The sequence below is a fragment of the Condylura cristata genome, unplaced genomic scaffold (genome assembly GCF_000260355.1).
Source record: "Condylura cristata isolate star-nosed mole 26May11 unplaced genomic scaffold, ConCri1.0 scaffold00024, whole genome shotgun sequence".
NCBI classification, from domain to species: Eukaryota; Metazoa; Chordata; class Mammalia; order Eulipotyphla; family Talpidae; genus Condylura; species Condylura cristata.
Genome location: NW_004567125.1, coordinates 5,216,074 through 5,232,502, shown reverse-complemented (window position 1 = coordinate 5,232,502; position 16,429 = coordinate 5,216,074). Strand labels below are relative to the sequence as shown.

Here is a 16,429-nt window from a genome sequence, read left to right as displayed (position 1 = left end):
GTGGGGTGGGGAGCACAGAGGGAGTCAGCCCTTCCCGGTCCTTTACTTTAGCTAACATAAAGTGGGGGAGGGTTTTCTAACAATAGATGCATCATCAATCACTTATTCTCAAGAATACTGGAGGACTCAGGAGGACCATTGTTGGCCAAGATGTCTGTCTGGAAAACCTCTCCCACTCCCCAGCTCTGCTGTGAGGACCAGGGCACTGTCACGCTGGAATCTGGCGCTGCCCCAGGCTGCGCTGTACACTGGCACCTTCTCTGCCCCCTGGAGCATGCAGGCGGCCACTCCATACCTTCGTCGCTGTTGTCGTCCACCAGGATGATCTCCTTCAGCAGGTGTGTTGGCGTGTGGTTGACGGCACTGTGCACTGACCGCAGGATCACGGACAGGGCCTCGTTCACAAAGATAAAAATGATGGATATCTGGGGCAGCTCCTTGGAGTATTTCAGCTCCTTACACCTGCGGGGAGAGCAAGGGAGAGTGGAGTTAGAGGAAGGAGGGGGAAGGCTTGGGGACAACACTGAGCATTTCACTGGAATCTTCCCAAGGGTGAGTCACTGGCTCCCTCTTGTCCCATGCTGCCAAGAACTGAGACTAAAACCTAAAACAGAGAACATTAGGGGACTCAACTTTACTTCTCCCACATTTAACAAGCCACCCCAATACAAAGCATCAGTCTCAGGCACTCATCGCAGCCTCCCGGGCCCACTGGCCCCTGGCTACCCTGCCGCCTGCCCCGTCTGGCCCCTGTATCTGCTGGCCAGGAGGCTGTGTGGCTAAGCAGTTACCCCATCACACATGGAGACACTTGGAGCTGATGTTTCACTGCCAAGTCACCTCAGCCTACCTCAGACCTGACTGGGAGTCTGACTGGGAGTGGGAGAGGTGTTTCACTGGCTCTCAGAATTCCCCATAACTTGCAGTACTAAGCTGTGTAACACCCTGTTTCGGCGGGAGGCCTCCCCTTTCCAGCCCTACTTCTCCACTCCACCTAGTGGAACTTTTCAGTTACCAAGTAACTGTATCTACTCACATCTTTCTTTCAGGGTCTGTTTCTGGGGAACCCAAGCAAAGACATCTAGTGAGCCGATAGGTGTTCAGAGGTCCCTGCCTTCTATTCCAGGAGAGGACAGAAGACACACATGCAGACAGTCACAAGCCAAGAGGGGCCACTGGATGACATGCCCTGACACTTCTTGCAAGGCTTCCAGAGTCTCCTTGGGGCAAGACAGTCTCCACCTGTCTGGGGAGTTCTAACCTCTGACCTCCAGCAGCTCCCCAAATGCTGAAGACATGGTGGAGGGGAAATCAGCTCATTTAGCTGGGCTCTGGCAGCGAGCACTGGCCTCTCTAGGCCCCCAGTGACAGGAGAGCTGGCCAGCACCCAGGGGCTGGGCCCTACGCGGCTTTGTCCAGGGAGCTCTGGGAGTATCGGCATTAGTCCCGAGAACACCAACACATTGGATTTTCTGCGCAGTCCCAGCCACACTGGAAACCTCAGGCAGAAGCAAGTCAAATGGAAGAGGGAGCTGGAACATCGCAGTACTTTCTCTCCTCCTCCTGCGAGACAACACCACATATAGCACCATGTGCTGGTGAGCGAAACAAAGGAAACAAGATGAAGGAATGGCGTGAGAGGGAAGCGCTGATGAGGGAGCCAGAAATACAGCTGTTTTTTATGCTGAACAGCTTGGGCTGTGGCGGGCCATATTAATCATGTAGGCAATTTTCAAAAGAAAATAAAGTTTTGTTACAATATACATTTGTGTCTCCTGGAGGAGATCGTCCAGGGATCCATTGATCATGCAGCCTCATTTTTACCATGTCACTGTGAATTCACTTCTGGGGGCTGCCAGGGAGATTAGGATGGTTATTGACGGCTCTGGGCAGTCAGCAGGAATCATCTCATTTACTGCTCGGTGATCCAAAGGAGAAGGGCACTCTGAGGGTCCTGCAGAGACTCCTCAGCCAGGGGCAGGAGCCAGGCAGGCTGGCGGCAGCTCCCTCTCAGCCCTTCCTCGCCAGCACGCAAACCGCCCACTCAGAGGACTCACTCCTGGGCTGGCTTCTGTGTCCTTTGTTTTAAGCTTCTGGCCTCTGGCCCTGGGAATTAAGAAGCACAAAGGCCAGACTGCACTGTTCCAGCGCATGATCTCTACCCACAGGCGCAGGGTAGCTGTGAGGGAGACTGCTCTGTGAGTCAAGTGTCCGGGGCCAGCAGTCCCTGGTGAAGCCAGAAGCTGAGGGCTTTAGGGCGTGGGGGCCCCACACTGACCCTTCATGGCGGACTTCAGAAGTGTGAAACACCCACTGCACATGGGCCATTAACCCTGGATACCCTGCTCTAAAACAGTTAAAACAATTCCTAGCACGCCCTTCTCCAGGAGCCTGGCTAAGGTCTTCCTCTTTGGGGGGGTCAAGGGGGACCAGTTGTGGAGCCCAATGGAAATCGCTAGTGGGAAGCCCAGTCTGCCCAACTGACTCTTCCAGGCTCCCTTAGTCTCCTTCACCTGCTTTTGTATATTCTTCTTTTCCACGGGCCAGGCTTCCAGAGTTTTCCCTCAATCTGGACCCCTGCAGGACCCCCAGGATTTGCGTCCCAGACAGGGCCCAGGTCTCTAAGCCAGCTCAGTTTACAAGGGTTTGCCTCTTCTGTGTCCACTGTCCTCAGGGTTCACAATAGGCAGACAAATTATATACAATCTTTATGAAAATCAGCTTTCATTTTTAAGTCCTACAGAGGCAGACTGCTAAGGAAAAAAAAAAAAAAGCCCTAAGTCAGACTTATGGTTTATTGCTTAATATGTAGAAGATGCAGAGACATCCAGACATCCACTGCAGGTGAGGGCAGGAAGGGAAATTAAGGGGGGATGGTAAAAAGGAAGAGGGGGGCCTCACGGGCACAGAAATACCAGAGGCTTCACAGGGAAAGAAGTGAGACAGCCCCTGCACCCAGGAATTGCTGTTGAGTTAATGCCAGCTGTGTCCTGATGACCCCCAGTGTATCTAAGCACACCCCTGGATGCCCCACCTCCTCAGACTGGTCCTGACATGGGAGAACCTTTGACTTCATTCCAGTGCTCCTGGAAATTGCTGAGAGGTGGAAGGTACTCTGTGCTTAGTACCAGGGCGGTGTGCATGGAAGGTATTCTGTGCCTGGTACCAGGGCAGTGTGCATGGTGCCCAGCCGCAGCCGGTGCCAAGCAGACTAGGCAGCAGCTTGCAATGGGGAGCAGGCTGCTCAGGGCTGGGTGTCTGGCCGCAACTCTGTTTCCTGGGTTTCCAGGATGCAAAATCCTGGTAAGTAAGAGCAACCTGGAGGTAGTGAAAAGAACAGATAGCAGATCTGAAAGACACCCCGGCAGTGGGAGAGGCGGGCTCCTCACAGAAACTGCCGACAGCCTCAAAGCCCCTGGGCTGTTGTGTGCTCCCTCTAGCAACACGGACTTGCATCTGGGTCCCAGAGATCATAAGTTTCCTTTCAATAACAGTCAATGAAGGAATAAGACGGCCCTTTGAATGGACATGCTGGGGGAAAACTAGCTTAAGGTCTGGCTCAACTGCCATCACTGCTGCTGGTTCAGGGACTACAAAGAAATTCAAGGCCAAGTGTTTTTCTTCAAAGGGTCAATGGGGAACAGATTCTCTGGAAGCTGTTACAGAGCAAGGAAAGCTGAAATAAATAACTGACCAGCTGAGTCTCTTTTAGGTACCTTAGATCCGTCAATCTGTGCATCTGTCCTCGATGCTCCCCTGAGCCAGTTACTCCCCAAGGAGAACCCCTGTCTCCCCTCTTCTGCCCCCTCACCCCTGAGCCACTGGCACTGACCACTTTGCACCAAAAAGGCTTGTATTTCACCGATGATGGGTAAGGTGAGGAGACCTGGAGGCACCTGGCCACTTATAAGTTCCTCTGGGAACTTATTGAAGAAAATCACAGTTGATATGAAAGAAGATTAAGATCTGAAGTCTCCAGTAGAAAAAAAAATGAAAACCCAAAGAACTGGTTACACACTTTCAGAAGCAGACACCAGCCATGACTGCCGTCAGAGGGCAACTTATCTGAATCCCCCATGTGGCACAGGCGAGAGTTACTGGGGCACCACTGTGAACTAGATCAGCAATCTGGAGACTAGATGAGGACCCCAGGTACCTCACTGCTGTAAAATGATTTAGATGCAATGCAGACCAGGAGACCTAGAAGGTTAGAGATGAAGAGGCTGATGATGATACCAACACTTAAACAGTACAGGCTACATGCCAGTGACTTCTGGAAGCTTCCGTGTATGCCGTTTTCTCGAATCCTTAAACAGGCTTATGAGTTAGGCAGTATTGTCATCCATATGAGGAGACTGGGAAGCAGAGAAGTGAAGGCACTTGCTTAAAGTCACACAGTAAGTCATCTGATGAGTTAAGAGTCTTCTAAAGCAGGTGTAGTAACTGTAGCAGACAAACCCTCAGACCCTTTCCAGCACAGCCCCTTCCTAGTTGGGGAACCATGGCTCTGCTGTGTGAGCTTCCACTTCCTCACCTCTGCCCTCTGCTGCTGTTGAGAGCTGGCCGTCTGTCCAAAGTAACCCACACCTGACCCATGGCTGGCAAGGGCAGACAGAGAGCCCAGCAGGATTCCCTTCCAGGGGGACGTGTGTGAACAGAGCCAGTCTCTCCTTCTCAGGGTGAACAAGGCTGGCAGAGATGCAGACAAAGCCCGAGTGAATCTGGGCAGGAGGCCATCGTGGGTGCAGCCACCTGGCAGTCATTGGAAGCCCCTGAACTGAAGGGCCCCAAGCAGAGAAAGGTCAAGTCTGCCCTCGGCCATACCAGTCATTGTAAGGCTCCTGCTGCTAATGAGTCACTTTGGTCCTTATGCACTCAGGCCTGACTCAGATGGTCCCTACCAACCTTCAGGGACCTACAGGGATCTATTGGGTGTCTGCACAGGCTCAGGATGACTGGGTAGGGTCAGTTCAGGATGCCTATCCAGAGGGTTTGCGCTCAGGCTCCAGAATTTGCCCTTGGTCATCGGTCCCTCAGGCCCCCACCTTGTTGAAGATCCCTCTTCCGGGGCCCACCTGGGTTTCCCTGTGTCACTCAGCTCACACGGCCATCTCTCTGCAGCTGATCTGCAGGTCTTTCTGGCTGCTCACTTCACCTCTGGCTCCCAGGTGCAATGACAGCCCTCAGTCCCAGTCTGCCCCATGCCAAGGGGCCAGCATGAAAGGGCCAGGATGAAGCACTGCCCTGGTGCAAACCCTGCGTCAGTAAGCCAAGTCCTGGTTTTAACAGCTAAAACTGCTCAACACATTTAACAAGGCAGTTTGTGATACACGAGAACCAATGACTACACTGATAGTTGCCGGGACAGATGAGCTAATAGGTCAGGAGGGCAGGGCAGATAAGCTATGAATTGGATTTCAAAGATGGATCAAATTTGCATGGTCAAGAGCAAACTGGGGAACAATGAATGCACTTCTGAGGACACAGGGGCCCCAGTGTCCCTTTCTCCCACATCTCTTTTGCAGTCTTCTAGAAGAAACCTAGGTTTTAGCAATGAGGCAGTAAAGAGCCAGGTCTCAGAACCTCAGACTCCTATTAGGCTGTACAAGTCCAACAGGCACGTTCATTCTCAACGTGTCCTGACAACGTGCACAAAGCCGTGCAGACCAATTAACAAAAATTCATCACCGCAGAGACAGAGTGGCACTCTCTCCTCCATGCTCTCGGCTCTGAAGACAACATAGAGTGAAATGAAAGGAAGTCAAACAAAACAGGGGTTTTAGTCAGAAAATGCCACACAAAGAGCAGCTGTACCCCAGTGAGAAAATCCTTGAGAGCTGTGACAGGTTTGGGACAGACACAGCATTACACTCACTCTTTCCCCAGTCCTGGTTCCATGCGGAAGCAAGGACTCTTCTGTGACCTCCTATGACATCAAATCCAGCTGGACCATACCCAGCCCCACCTGCCCTTGCATTTCAAGGACACACACCAGGACAGGCTTGCTTCCCCAGCTCCGCAGCCACACTCTTCCTCGGCTATCCACGCCCACAGAAGTCCACATCAGACATTCCACATATAGCCAACAGGTAAAAGGACTCTAGCCCCAAAGCACTCCAGGATCCAGCCAGACTATGGGCATCACAGTTCATGATTCATGCACCCAGCTGTCAGGAGGAGGACCAGGAAGGAAAGGCAAGTGTGAGAAAGTCACCCTGAGTTTTCAAGGAACATACCTGACCAAAGACATGGCCTGTGAGTGCCCATCTGGGCTGCTGGTCAATTGAGAATAGAAATAGGATTCCCTAAAATGCCCACACTCCTGAGCCTAGAAACGGCCACGAACCATGACAGCTTCGTGCCAACTGACTCCAAACTCAGAACAGCCACATGCTGTCTCGACCACACTGCAACCAAGGGCCTCTCTTTTTCTCCAGCAAGGAGACAAGCTCTTCTCTCCCCTCTATCTGACTCATGGGGCTGGACAAGGTCACAGAGTCAGTCTAACTCCCTGTTGTGGTTATTTTATTTTTGCATTATTATTTTTTTTTTAATGAAATGCCACTGTTCTACGTCTTTGTTAATTTTTGCCAATACAGGATTTCTTTCAAGTGTGGTTACCATAGCTCTCCCACAACCAAAGTCCCATAGTCCTTCAACATAGTCTATGGAGCTCTCTCTACTCACCTGCTTCCTTTCCTCCCCTCTCCACTTCCTCTTGATGTTATATCTCTATAGTCAACTTTCCGGGGTTGGTTTTAAGTTTGCCTTTGACCCTTTGTTTGGCTTCTTTATAGTCCACATAGAAGTGAAACCATGTGATGGTTAATTTAAAGTGTCAACATGATCAGGCCACAGTAACCAAACATTTCATCAAACATTAGTCTAGATGTTTCTGTGGTGGTATTTTTTTCTTTTTCTTTTCTTTATTTTTTACATCATTCTTCATTTTGTGCATTTTTTCATCTCAGTTGTAAACCCTGGGGGTTTCCCCACCACCAATTTACCCGTGTGCCATCACCATGTCCCAAACACTCTCCCCACCTCAGTTTTGATCCCATTCCTCTTCCCACCCCCATAAAATGTCTCTGGTTTATAGTTGTTCATTGTTTTCATTTTTACTTTATTACATTTGCTTATCTTCCCCCCCGCCTCACCCCCAATTCCTTATGCTCCTACTATGAGTGAAACCATCTTGTATTTTTCTTTTTCTTTCTGGCTTATTTCACTAAGCATGATTCCTTCCAGCTCCATCCATGTTGATGCAAAAGGCATGACTATCATTTTTGATTGCAGAGTAATATTCTATTGCATATAGGTATCTGTGGTAATATTTTTTAAGTGAGTTTAACCTTTCGATCAGTGGGCTTGGAATAAAGCACTTTATAATGTGGGTAGGCCTCATCCAACCTGCTTAAGGTTTTAAGAGGAAAAGACTGAGTTCCTTCAAGGAAGAGGGAATTCTGCAAGCAAATCACCTTTAGATGTCAGCTACAACATCAACTTTTCCTTGGGGCCCCAGCCTGTAGGCAAACCTTTCAGATTTTAGACCTACCAAGCCCTACAATCACAGAAGCTAATTCCTTAAAATAAATTTTTTGGGCCCTCCCTGGTGGTGCAGTGAGTTAAAGCACAGCACTGAGAAGCTAAAACCACTTCAGCATGAGTTCGATCTCTGCCCTGAAGGTGACCCACATGGCTCAGCAGACCTCTCCTGACCCACCTGCAGCTCTCCTCAGCAGTGTACTTCATTGATCTACCTGTTCTGCTCCCCACTCTGTCTCTGATGAATCCTTTCACTGCCCCTGCACCTCTGTCCTGTACCCCAGTTCTGTATGCACAAATAAAGAAATCTTTAAAACAAACAAATAAATAATTTTTTCTTTTTCTCTCCTCTCTCTATAGCTATCTATTGTTAAACAAGAAACTAAAACCTGGTTAAGCTGAAACAAAAAGTGTTTGAGGGCTTTAAGGATTGCAACTAGGAAACATGCTCAACGGGTCCTTGAAATGTGTTCCAAAGCCTGGGGGCAGGCGTCGGACTCATAAAAGCAAAACCCACAGAGGTATGTAAGTTGTTTTCCAGAAATAATGATTGCATAAAACCTATCTTGGTACATGATTGACAATTAGTTTACAAAAAAAAAAAAAAAAAAGAGCCCATTGAAAACAACTAGCAGGTGGCTTCTAGGATGTTCATGGTGTTTCTCACCAGGTGTAGTTCCAAAAGTTCGTATTTCTTAGAGTGCAGGTATGCAAAAACTGTGCTTCCTTAATGGCCTCCTGGCTTCATTTCAAACACCCTTGTCAACAATGATGGAATTCTGGCATCTTCCTGTACTTCCTTCTATACTATATAAGATAACAGATAAGGTTGGATAGATGGATAGATGGATGGGTGGATGGATGGATGGATGGATGGACAGATAAATAGAGGGTTAGACATTCTATTGGTTGTTTCTCTGAAGAACCCTCCCAGATACACTGCCTTGTAGTTTGGAAGAAAAGATTATGTCTGTGTTATGTCTCATCAAACCCTGTTGTTCCGACCCCTGTTCTGACACAGCCTCAGTGACCACCTCAGCATGGACATGGAGCCTCTGACCTTCAACCAGGCATGACTAGCTGGACCATCTCATGTGGGTTACCACTTGGAATTACTTCAAACTCCCATGGCCTTTGTTGGATCTCATCATTGCCCAGAGATATTGCACCTCAGCCACCAAATTCAACAGTCATAAGTACTTTTCATGCATTTTTCCTTGCCTTATTTATCCTCCCCAAACATTTACTCTTTTATATCAACCACACCTCTACATGCCAGGTCCATTCCCTTTCCTTTCAACATATTAGTCCTTTTTCTAGCTTCTTGGTCTTCTCTCCAAGTGAAATCCATGCACCACTCTTCAACCATGCCCTACCTTTACCCCACCCTCATACCCTTAGCTCTTTGTCTTTCCTTCTCACCAGCCCTGAAGAACCCCAGTTCTGCATCAATTGTCCATCTGACTTCCCTCCCCTTCACATACACCTCTGATCCTATGGGGAAAGTCCCTTAACTGTGAAATAGTCATAAGACAAACCCAACATTTTCAGTCTCTTCAGACTGAAGCCTGTTTTCTGAAGCAGGTCACAGCCCTCAATTCTAGCCTTTTCCTACTTTCCACAGGCCATTCTCTCTTCCATAGGCAACTGTGTCTCCTACTTCAGAGAGGAAGTCAAGACCACCAGTAGGAATCTCCAAATGTGGTTGCAGGCCTGCAGAACCGGCTCAGCATGACTGGGAGCTTGTTAGAAATGTGCATTCTCAGACCCACCAGATGGACACTCATACCAAGTTCTGTGAGTGACCCCTGTGTTTGTGGACACATAAGCAGCATTTCTCTGGAAGCACTCCTCACCACCCACACACTTACCAACCTCTGAACTCAGTCTCCACTCCCCCTCATCCCTTGAAAGGAGCAGAGTGGGGAGGTTCGTGCTAAACTTCCCATTTGTGCTGTGGACTCAGCAGCCTTCTCCCAACCTAGGGCCCTGCTTCTCCCACTATTCTGTCTTCCATCTTCCATCACCTTCCATTGACTTTTTCCACCCAAGGAAGAAAATCAAGTCTCTCCATTTAGATAAAAAATATTCCTTTCCCACAGCTTTAATTACCATCGTCTCAGCCCTCGCTGTCTCCCTTCATACCCATCCATCCCTCACTCCATTATCATTTGTCTTGTAAGCACCCTATTTTGCAAAAACTGCTCTAGCTAAAGCAGCCTGTAAGTGGCCACAACCAGTGGAAACTTCTGGACCTCTGACAGTCTCTCTGTAGAATTTAACACACTGCCTCTCACCTATAAGGGGTGTTTACTCTCGGACACTGGCATCCTCATTATTCTCCCTGTGATCTGCCCTGATCCTTTGCTGTGTTTCATAAACTGGCCTTTTTTTATACTCTTCTAAATTCCAAAAGTCCTCAAGGTCCCAACTTCTGCTCTCTGCTAGTCTCACTGGGTAAGCTCACTTGAGTCTATGGTCCCAACCATTAAGTCGGCAGCTTCCTAACCCTTCAACTTTTGCTCAAGCTTCAGCTTCCCACTGGCATCTCCACGTGGATATCTCTTAAGCACCCCAAATTCAGCATGCCTAAAACAGAGACCGTTCTCTCTATACTGTCCTGTCTTCATTGAAGGGCACCACCCTTTCTCTTCAAGAATCACGACCCACTCCACATGTCCAGCCAGTCACCACATTCTGGAGAGTCTGTTATCCCTAGGACCTCTTAATGAGAACCCCACATTTCTGCTGCCTTAGTTTACTCCCTGTGACTTCCCTCCAAAAGCCACCTAACTTAGCTCTTGCTTCCTGTCTGCCTTTCTGCAGCTGAACCCCATTCTACTCATCCCATTTCTACCAGAATGACCTTCATAAAATTCAAATAGGATCACATCACTCTTCCACTTAAACTATCTCCCTGCCTCCCCAGTGCTCTCAGAATTAAATTCAAACTATGCTGAGGCCCAAATTTAAGCTCATCTCTCCAATCTCATCTTTGGCTGTGTGGCTGGGGATCCCTGTACGTCTGAGCTGCTCCATGAAAGCATGCTTACCGCAGAAAGCATCTTTCCTCTCTCCACAACACCTTGCATTCAGTTTTGGGGGGTTCCTGGAGATCTGTGGACCCCTAGATATAAACCCAGTGCATGCACAGAGCAAACTGAATCTTAATTCACAAAAAGTGCCTCGATGCAATTGACAGGCAGGACACTCAGGACTCGTATGGAGAGAGAACATTTCAGCTCTAGGACACAGGGATAGTTTACGGTGGCTAGAGCTGGAAATGCACTCTTTCCACTGATACATCCTTTCTCTCTTCCAGAAGTGCTCCTCCTTCAGCCCAGGGCCAGCACTGCCTAGAGCACCAGCTGCACATCAGGACTGCTCCCTGCTTGCTGCCTTTCCCTCTGCAGGCTGCCTTCATAGCACTTAGTTCTCTCCACTCTGAGGCCACCAGGGGTGGGGTTGGGGGGTGATTTCCATTTGTCTCCCCAGAGCCAAGCAAAGTATCTGGCAGATAAATGGTTACTGAATGAGCAAATGAAAACCCCCTTCCCTTCCCTGCTTATTCCCCACCGCCCATCTTGTGATCAAAGGCACCACTTAGCTCCTCCTGCAATCAGAGCACTGGTGATGGCACCTCCACCCTTCAAAGATACCTCCCTGAACACAACTGCCTGCTGTCTCCCTTGATTTACTAATCAGGGCTCAAATTCTGAAAACCGCCTGGGTCAAGTGCCTTAAACAGCCCAACGCTCCACTTTCCACCCTCCTTATCAAGTCTTTCTTGTACTCTTAGGAAAGAGTGGTATCATTTATAGCAACAGCAAACCTTGCAAAACAAAATGTGGGACTGAATAACTGAGATGTATGAGGCTCCTCTTGTGTAACACTCATTATTGGGGAAAATGCACACTTTGCTGAGTGGCTTAATTTCCTCAGGTTGAGCTCTGTAGTTCATCCAGGCAGGAGCAATACACCTCATTAGCTCAATTCCCTCACAGAGCAGTCTTCAGGAGGAACTGCCGACTCCAGCATTTGAGTCCCGTTGTGTCCTGCCTACTGGTCATATTGGGGCAATTCTCATGGATCAAGATTCAGCGTGCTCCGTGAACAGCATGGATCCTTACCTTGGTGTCTATAGAACCATGGGGAACTGCCCAGAAATTAAATAGAGGTGAGGGTGTATTTTTTTTATTCAATGGTGAGAATTCATACCTTTCACCAGCTGCCCAGAGAAGCAGCATGGCAGGTGGGATGGACCCTGGCCACACAGCATAACAGCACTGGTCAGTCTGCAGCTCATATTCCGGTCACAGACCAGTGCCTGGCCCATCACCTTGGGGTCAACAAACTTCTACAGCTCCCAGCCTTGTCCCTATAAACATTTATTTTGGAATATTCCACAAAGCCATTTTTGATTTTTGGACTTAAATTCTGGACCTCAACTTTGGACCTGCTGGCTCCAAGACTCCCTGGAAAGTCTTTTCCTCTGAGGGTGAAGAGTTGCCTTCCAAAAGACAAGGCAATTTATGTTTTTTACCCGGAAAATCCATGAGACTCAGCTCTCCCTGGCCAGATGTTAGGGATGACAGTTGCCTAACATGGCCCAAAACTCTACTTGTCTCTCCTTTTGGAAGGATTTTATTTTTAAGGAAAGGGGTTGATTTACATTCTTTAACCCTCAGCTTGACCACAGACCCTGCTCTGTGCACACTGCTCCCTCTAGGGCAGAAGAGAGAAGACACACCAGGATGGGTTCTGGGGGGGCATCCCTCAATTCTCAGCTCAGTAGATAAATTTGTCTGGTTATAATATGGTTCATCTTCCTGTACTCAATCGAAGAGGGGTTAAAAAAAAAAAGCAAAGAAAAACCTTAGAATTTTATTAAGCAGTGGGTTAGGAACAGAGTTTTTAAAAACAATTAAGGACAAATTAATGCAGACAGTTTCAGGCCAGAGCTAAGAAAACCTTAGTGCATTTAAGGCAGAGGAAATGCTGCCCACATTCTTCATGCATAGTATTTATGCTAGGACCTTCCTTTCTAAGGTGAATAGAATGAGAGGGGACAGTCCCAACAACCGCAGGGGGATGAAAACACATTAGGAGATGATGCAAATGATAAATGATAAAAAGCCATATTCCAAGGTCCAACAGAATCAAAATTTGGCCAGTAAGATTCTTTACAGACATTGAAAGCTATGAACACTCTGTTCTCAGCCAAAGTCCCACCTGCCCACTCCGTTTCTTACAGAGCTCCAATCTGGCACTAAAATTCTTTATCCCAAAACTTCAGTATATTCTGAGAAGTGTATCACCAAGCTATTCTTCCATGTAATGTCCAGGCCAAACTGGCCAGTCAAGCCCATCCTGAGACACTTCTGTTTATTCCCACATCCAGGGCCCCATACTGACCTCGGCATTATTGTTACTTTTATTGCCACTACTTCTGCCCATAAAGCCCTTCCTGAGGACACAGGCCTTCCTTTAAAATGCCTTCTCTCCTGGAACTACTAGAGCAATTAGCAGATCCTATTTGGACTGTGTGGAGAAATTGCAATAATGTCCTAATCTGTCACCTTCCAAATACACAGGAAATAAAAGCATAAGTGAATATTCAAACACACTGTGGATAATGAAGAATTGGAGTAAGTGCAAAACCTCTCATCATCAAAAATAATACAATTATGAAACAGTAAACGTAGGCAGGTCTATGGCACATGACCTGGAAGCTTTTCTCACTTCCCCACCCCGTGGGTCTGGGTTCAGTCATACCACTTGCCTTGAGCTGTAGAACAAGGCCACTTGCTGTGTGTCAGCTCCAGGCATGTGCCTCAGAAGCCCTCAAACCTTTGCTCAGTCACCACAAAAAGCCCAGGCCAGCCCCAGGGCCCCAGAAGAGACTAGAAGATGACTGGCATGAAAGTGACCTCCCAGGACATGTGAGACCAGGTAAGTTACCTCACTTCCTTTCACAATGGAGGTGTCCCCATGTTGCTGATGAGAAAACTGAAGCTCAGAGTTCCTTGCCCATGGCGCAGAGCTGGACTTTAAGCTCAGATCTGCCAGAGATCTACCTTGACTCAACTTTTGAAAAAGAAAGTGAATTTTTATGAAGGAGGATCTGAGTGGGGGGCTTTTCGATGACTACTTCTTATTCCCTTGCATTACAGTGTAGTCTCTGGTGTTCTACATCAAATATTATCACTTTCATGTCTTAATAATCCTATAAGTGCTACTTTAAAAAGATTTCTATGGAAATCATTTTGGTTCTTGACAAACGATTTCAATACTGACCAGAAGCAATAAACAGGTAAGAACAGATAATGAATCTTTTGAAGAGAAAGGGGTATCAAAGAAGCCCAGAGACAGGTTAAAAAAAAAAAAAAATATATATATATGTTTAAATTCAATATAAACTAATTTGACCAAGAACAAGCTAACTGACAATTGAAACAAAATCAAGAGGCCAGAAACAGACCTTAGAGAACGTATGCCTACTGGTGTCAGGATTACTCTCTCTTCATTGAGGAAAAATAGAGATATACTCCCCTTCAAACACATTTCAAAATAAATTTGAGAGATAATATGGCAAAATTTAGAACTTCAGATATACAGAATAAAAAGTGTAAGTGAATATTCATACAAACTTTAGGTAATGAGGAATCAGAACAATTGTAAAACTCTAATCATAAAAAATAATACTATTATGAAACAGCAAACCACAAGAAAAAAAATTTACAGCAATTACAGAGAGTGACAGGTAACACAAACCCAAACACCACAATTAGATAAATAAACAAAACATGAACACACAATTCAGAAGACAAAAGGAACAAATAATAAACATAAAAATAGGTAGATCCGGCCCTCCCTGGTGGCACAGTGGGTTAAAACACAGCACTGAGAAGCTAAAGCCACTTCCGTATGAGTTCAATCCCCACCTGCCCCAGAGGAGATCCACATGGTGTGGCAGACATCTCCTGACCTCCCCTCAGCAGTGTACTTCGTTGATCTGCCTGTTCTGCTCCCTGCTCTGTCTCTGGTGAGGCCTCTCGCCGCCCCTGAGCCTCTGGCCTGTACTCCAGTTCTGAGAAGAAATTCAAATTCAAACAACAATAAAATGTCATCTTGTCTCCAAGTGTTAAGGTTATAATTCTTTCTTGCTTCTTTATGTTGTGCTTCATTTTTTACAGTGAGCAAAGAAAAACGCATCAGTTTAGATTGACACATGGATGATACAAACACACTACAAAATTAAGGGGACTTCAATGCTTGACTAAAAGCTCCTCAAGTTTCAGGCAGGCATGAAATCGACTGGCATGAATGAAAGACACCTCATGTCACTCTATGAACAGGGGCCCTGCAATGCTGCAACTGGAAACAGAGTTCCATGTCAAGACCTAAGACACAAGTATTTTACCTTTTCAAATGCAGGTGTGGGGGGAGGAAGAGATGGCCTGACCTCATATCCTGTCCATTCCAGAAGACAGACCTGTGAATGAAACAGACCTCCAACTTTTTTCCCTAGCTGAAGTCATCCTACTTTGGCCTTGCATATTAGACCAGCCTCTGCCTCAACATTTTCTTTCTCATCACTGGCCTGTAGGTGCCAAGAAGTCAGGCACCACATCTTTGGACTGAAAGTCTCCATACACAGATAGCGCTTTCTCAAGATGCCTAATAAATACATGTTAAAACCATTAATAAATCATAAGGGAAAGGAATTATAGTTACTGCTGGCACAATGGACTGTGTGGGGCCCACAGCTCTGGAATTCCAATAACCTAGAATCCTGGAGGATTAAGGCCTCTTCCAGGGCCCTCAATGACTGTTTTTAGGTGCCAGACATCTAGATCCCTGAGGAAATAGCTTTCCTTGCTGAAGATAGTGACATCAATGAATTCCAAATATTTGTCCTATTAACAAGAGAAAGCTTCTAGAAGTTGAACATACTACTACACACCTCACTGTTTATGGTGGTGGAAGGCAATGTCTACACCTTGATTTGGATGTGGATCTGTGTCCCTCTAAAAATCCTGCTCCTTATGACAGATAAGCTTCTGTTGTTCTTGGGGGGTGGGGGTAGAGTGTGGACTGCTGGCCTGTTACATAACTAAAGGCTTCTCTTGTAAATGTCAAGATCAAACAGAGTTCAGTTTTAAATAGCTGACCTGATGCTAATAAATGTGACTTTCTTGTCTGAGAAAGCGCAAAAGACCTTGTCCCTTAGGAACCAAGGCTCAACTGGTAAGTCTTTTTATATGGACTTACCCTGCATTTTCTTCCTAAGCTTTTTCTCTGAGACAATAAAATAATTTTCATTTTGCTTAATGTCTACCAATTAATTAGTAAAGTAGGTAAAAAATAAATAATCTATGCCTATACTTTTCATAAACCAAAGGATGAACATTTCTGTATCACCTGAAACATGAGCTTAACTGTGACACTTTACACAGTGAACTTTAATTATGGACCCATGAAGTGGTGAAGACATAGAAATTATTTTAAAACTTCACTATTATCCTGGAACAACACACAGACCCATAAAGAAAAAGATATACAAATGATAATTAGGATGATGGAGTGATAAATGAAATCAGGAGGTTTGATCAGGATGCTCTGGGAATTTATTTCTGCCTTCAAGATGGAGACCTACCAAGGAAAGGTTTCACAGAGGAGATAAGCTAGATCAGGGCCTGAAGCATGCATAGGTAATTTCCAGGTGATGGTCTGTGAAGGGAGAGAGGAGAAGAAAGGGAAAATTCTTTTAAAAAATGAATTGGATAGTGTGTAGAAAAGCAAAAGTAAGGAAAGGTGTAGAGGACCACCGGGAAGCAGATGTAGGTGTTTTACGAGTGAAGAGAAGAAAACAGCAGGGCCT

General features: G+C 46.6%; 1 protein-coding gene across 1 annotated transcript in view; it reads right to left on the bottom strand.

Moving 5' to 3' along the window:
* Nucleotides 1-16,429, bottom strand: part of WBSCR17 (Williams-Beuren syndrome chromosome region 17) — a 371,100-nt gene that overhangs the window by 196,324 nt on the left and 158,347 nt on the right. The window contains exon 4 of the mRNA XM_004688314.2: nt 296-462. Coding sequence (XP_004688371.1) covers nt 296-462 — 167 coding nt within the window. The remainder of the gene's footprint in view (nt 1-295; nt 463-16,429) is intronic.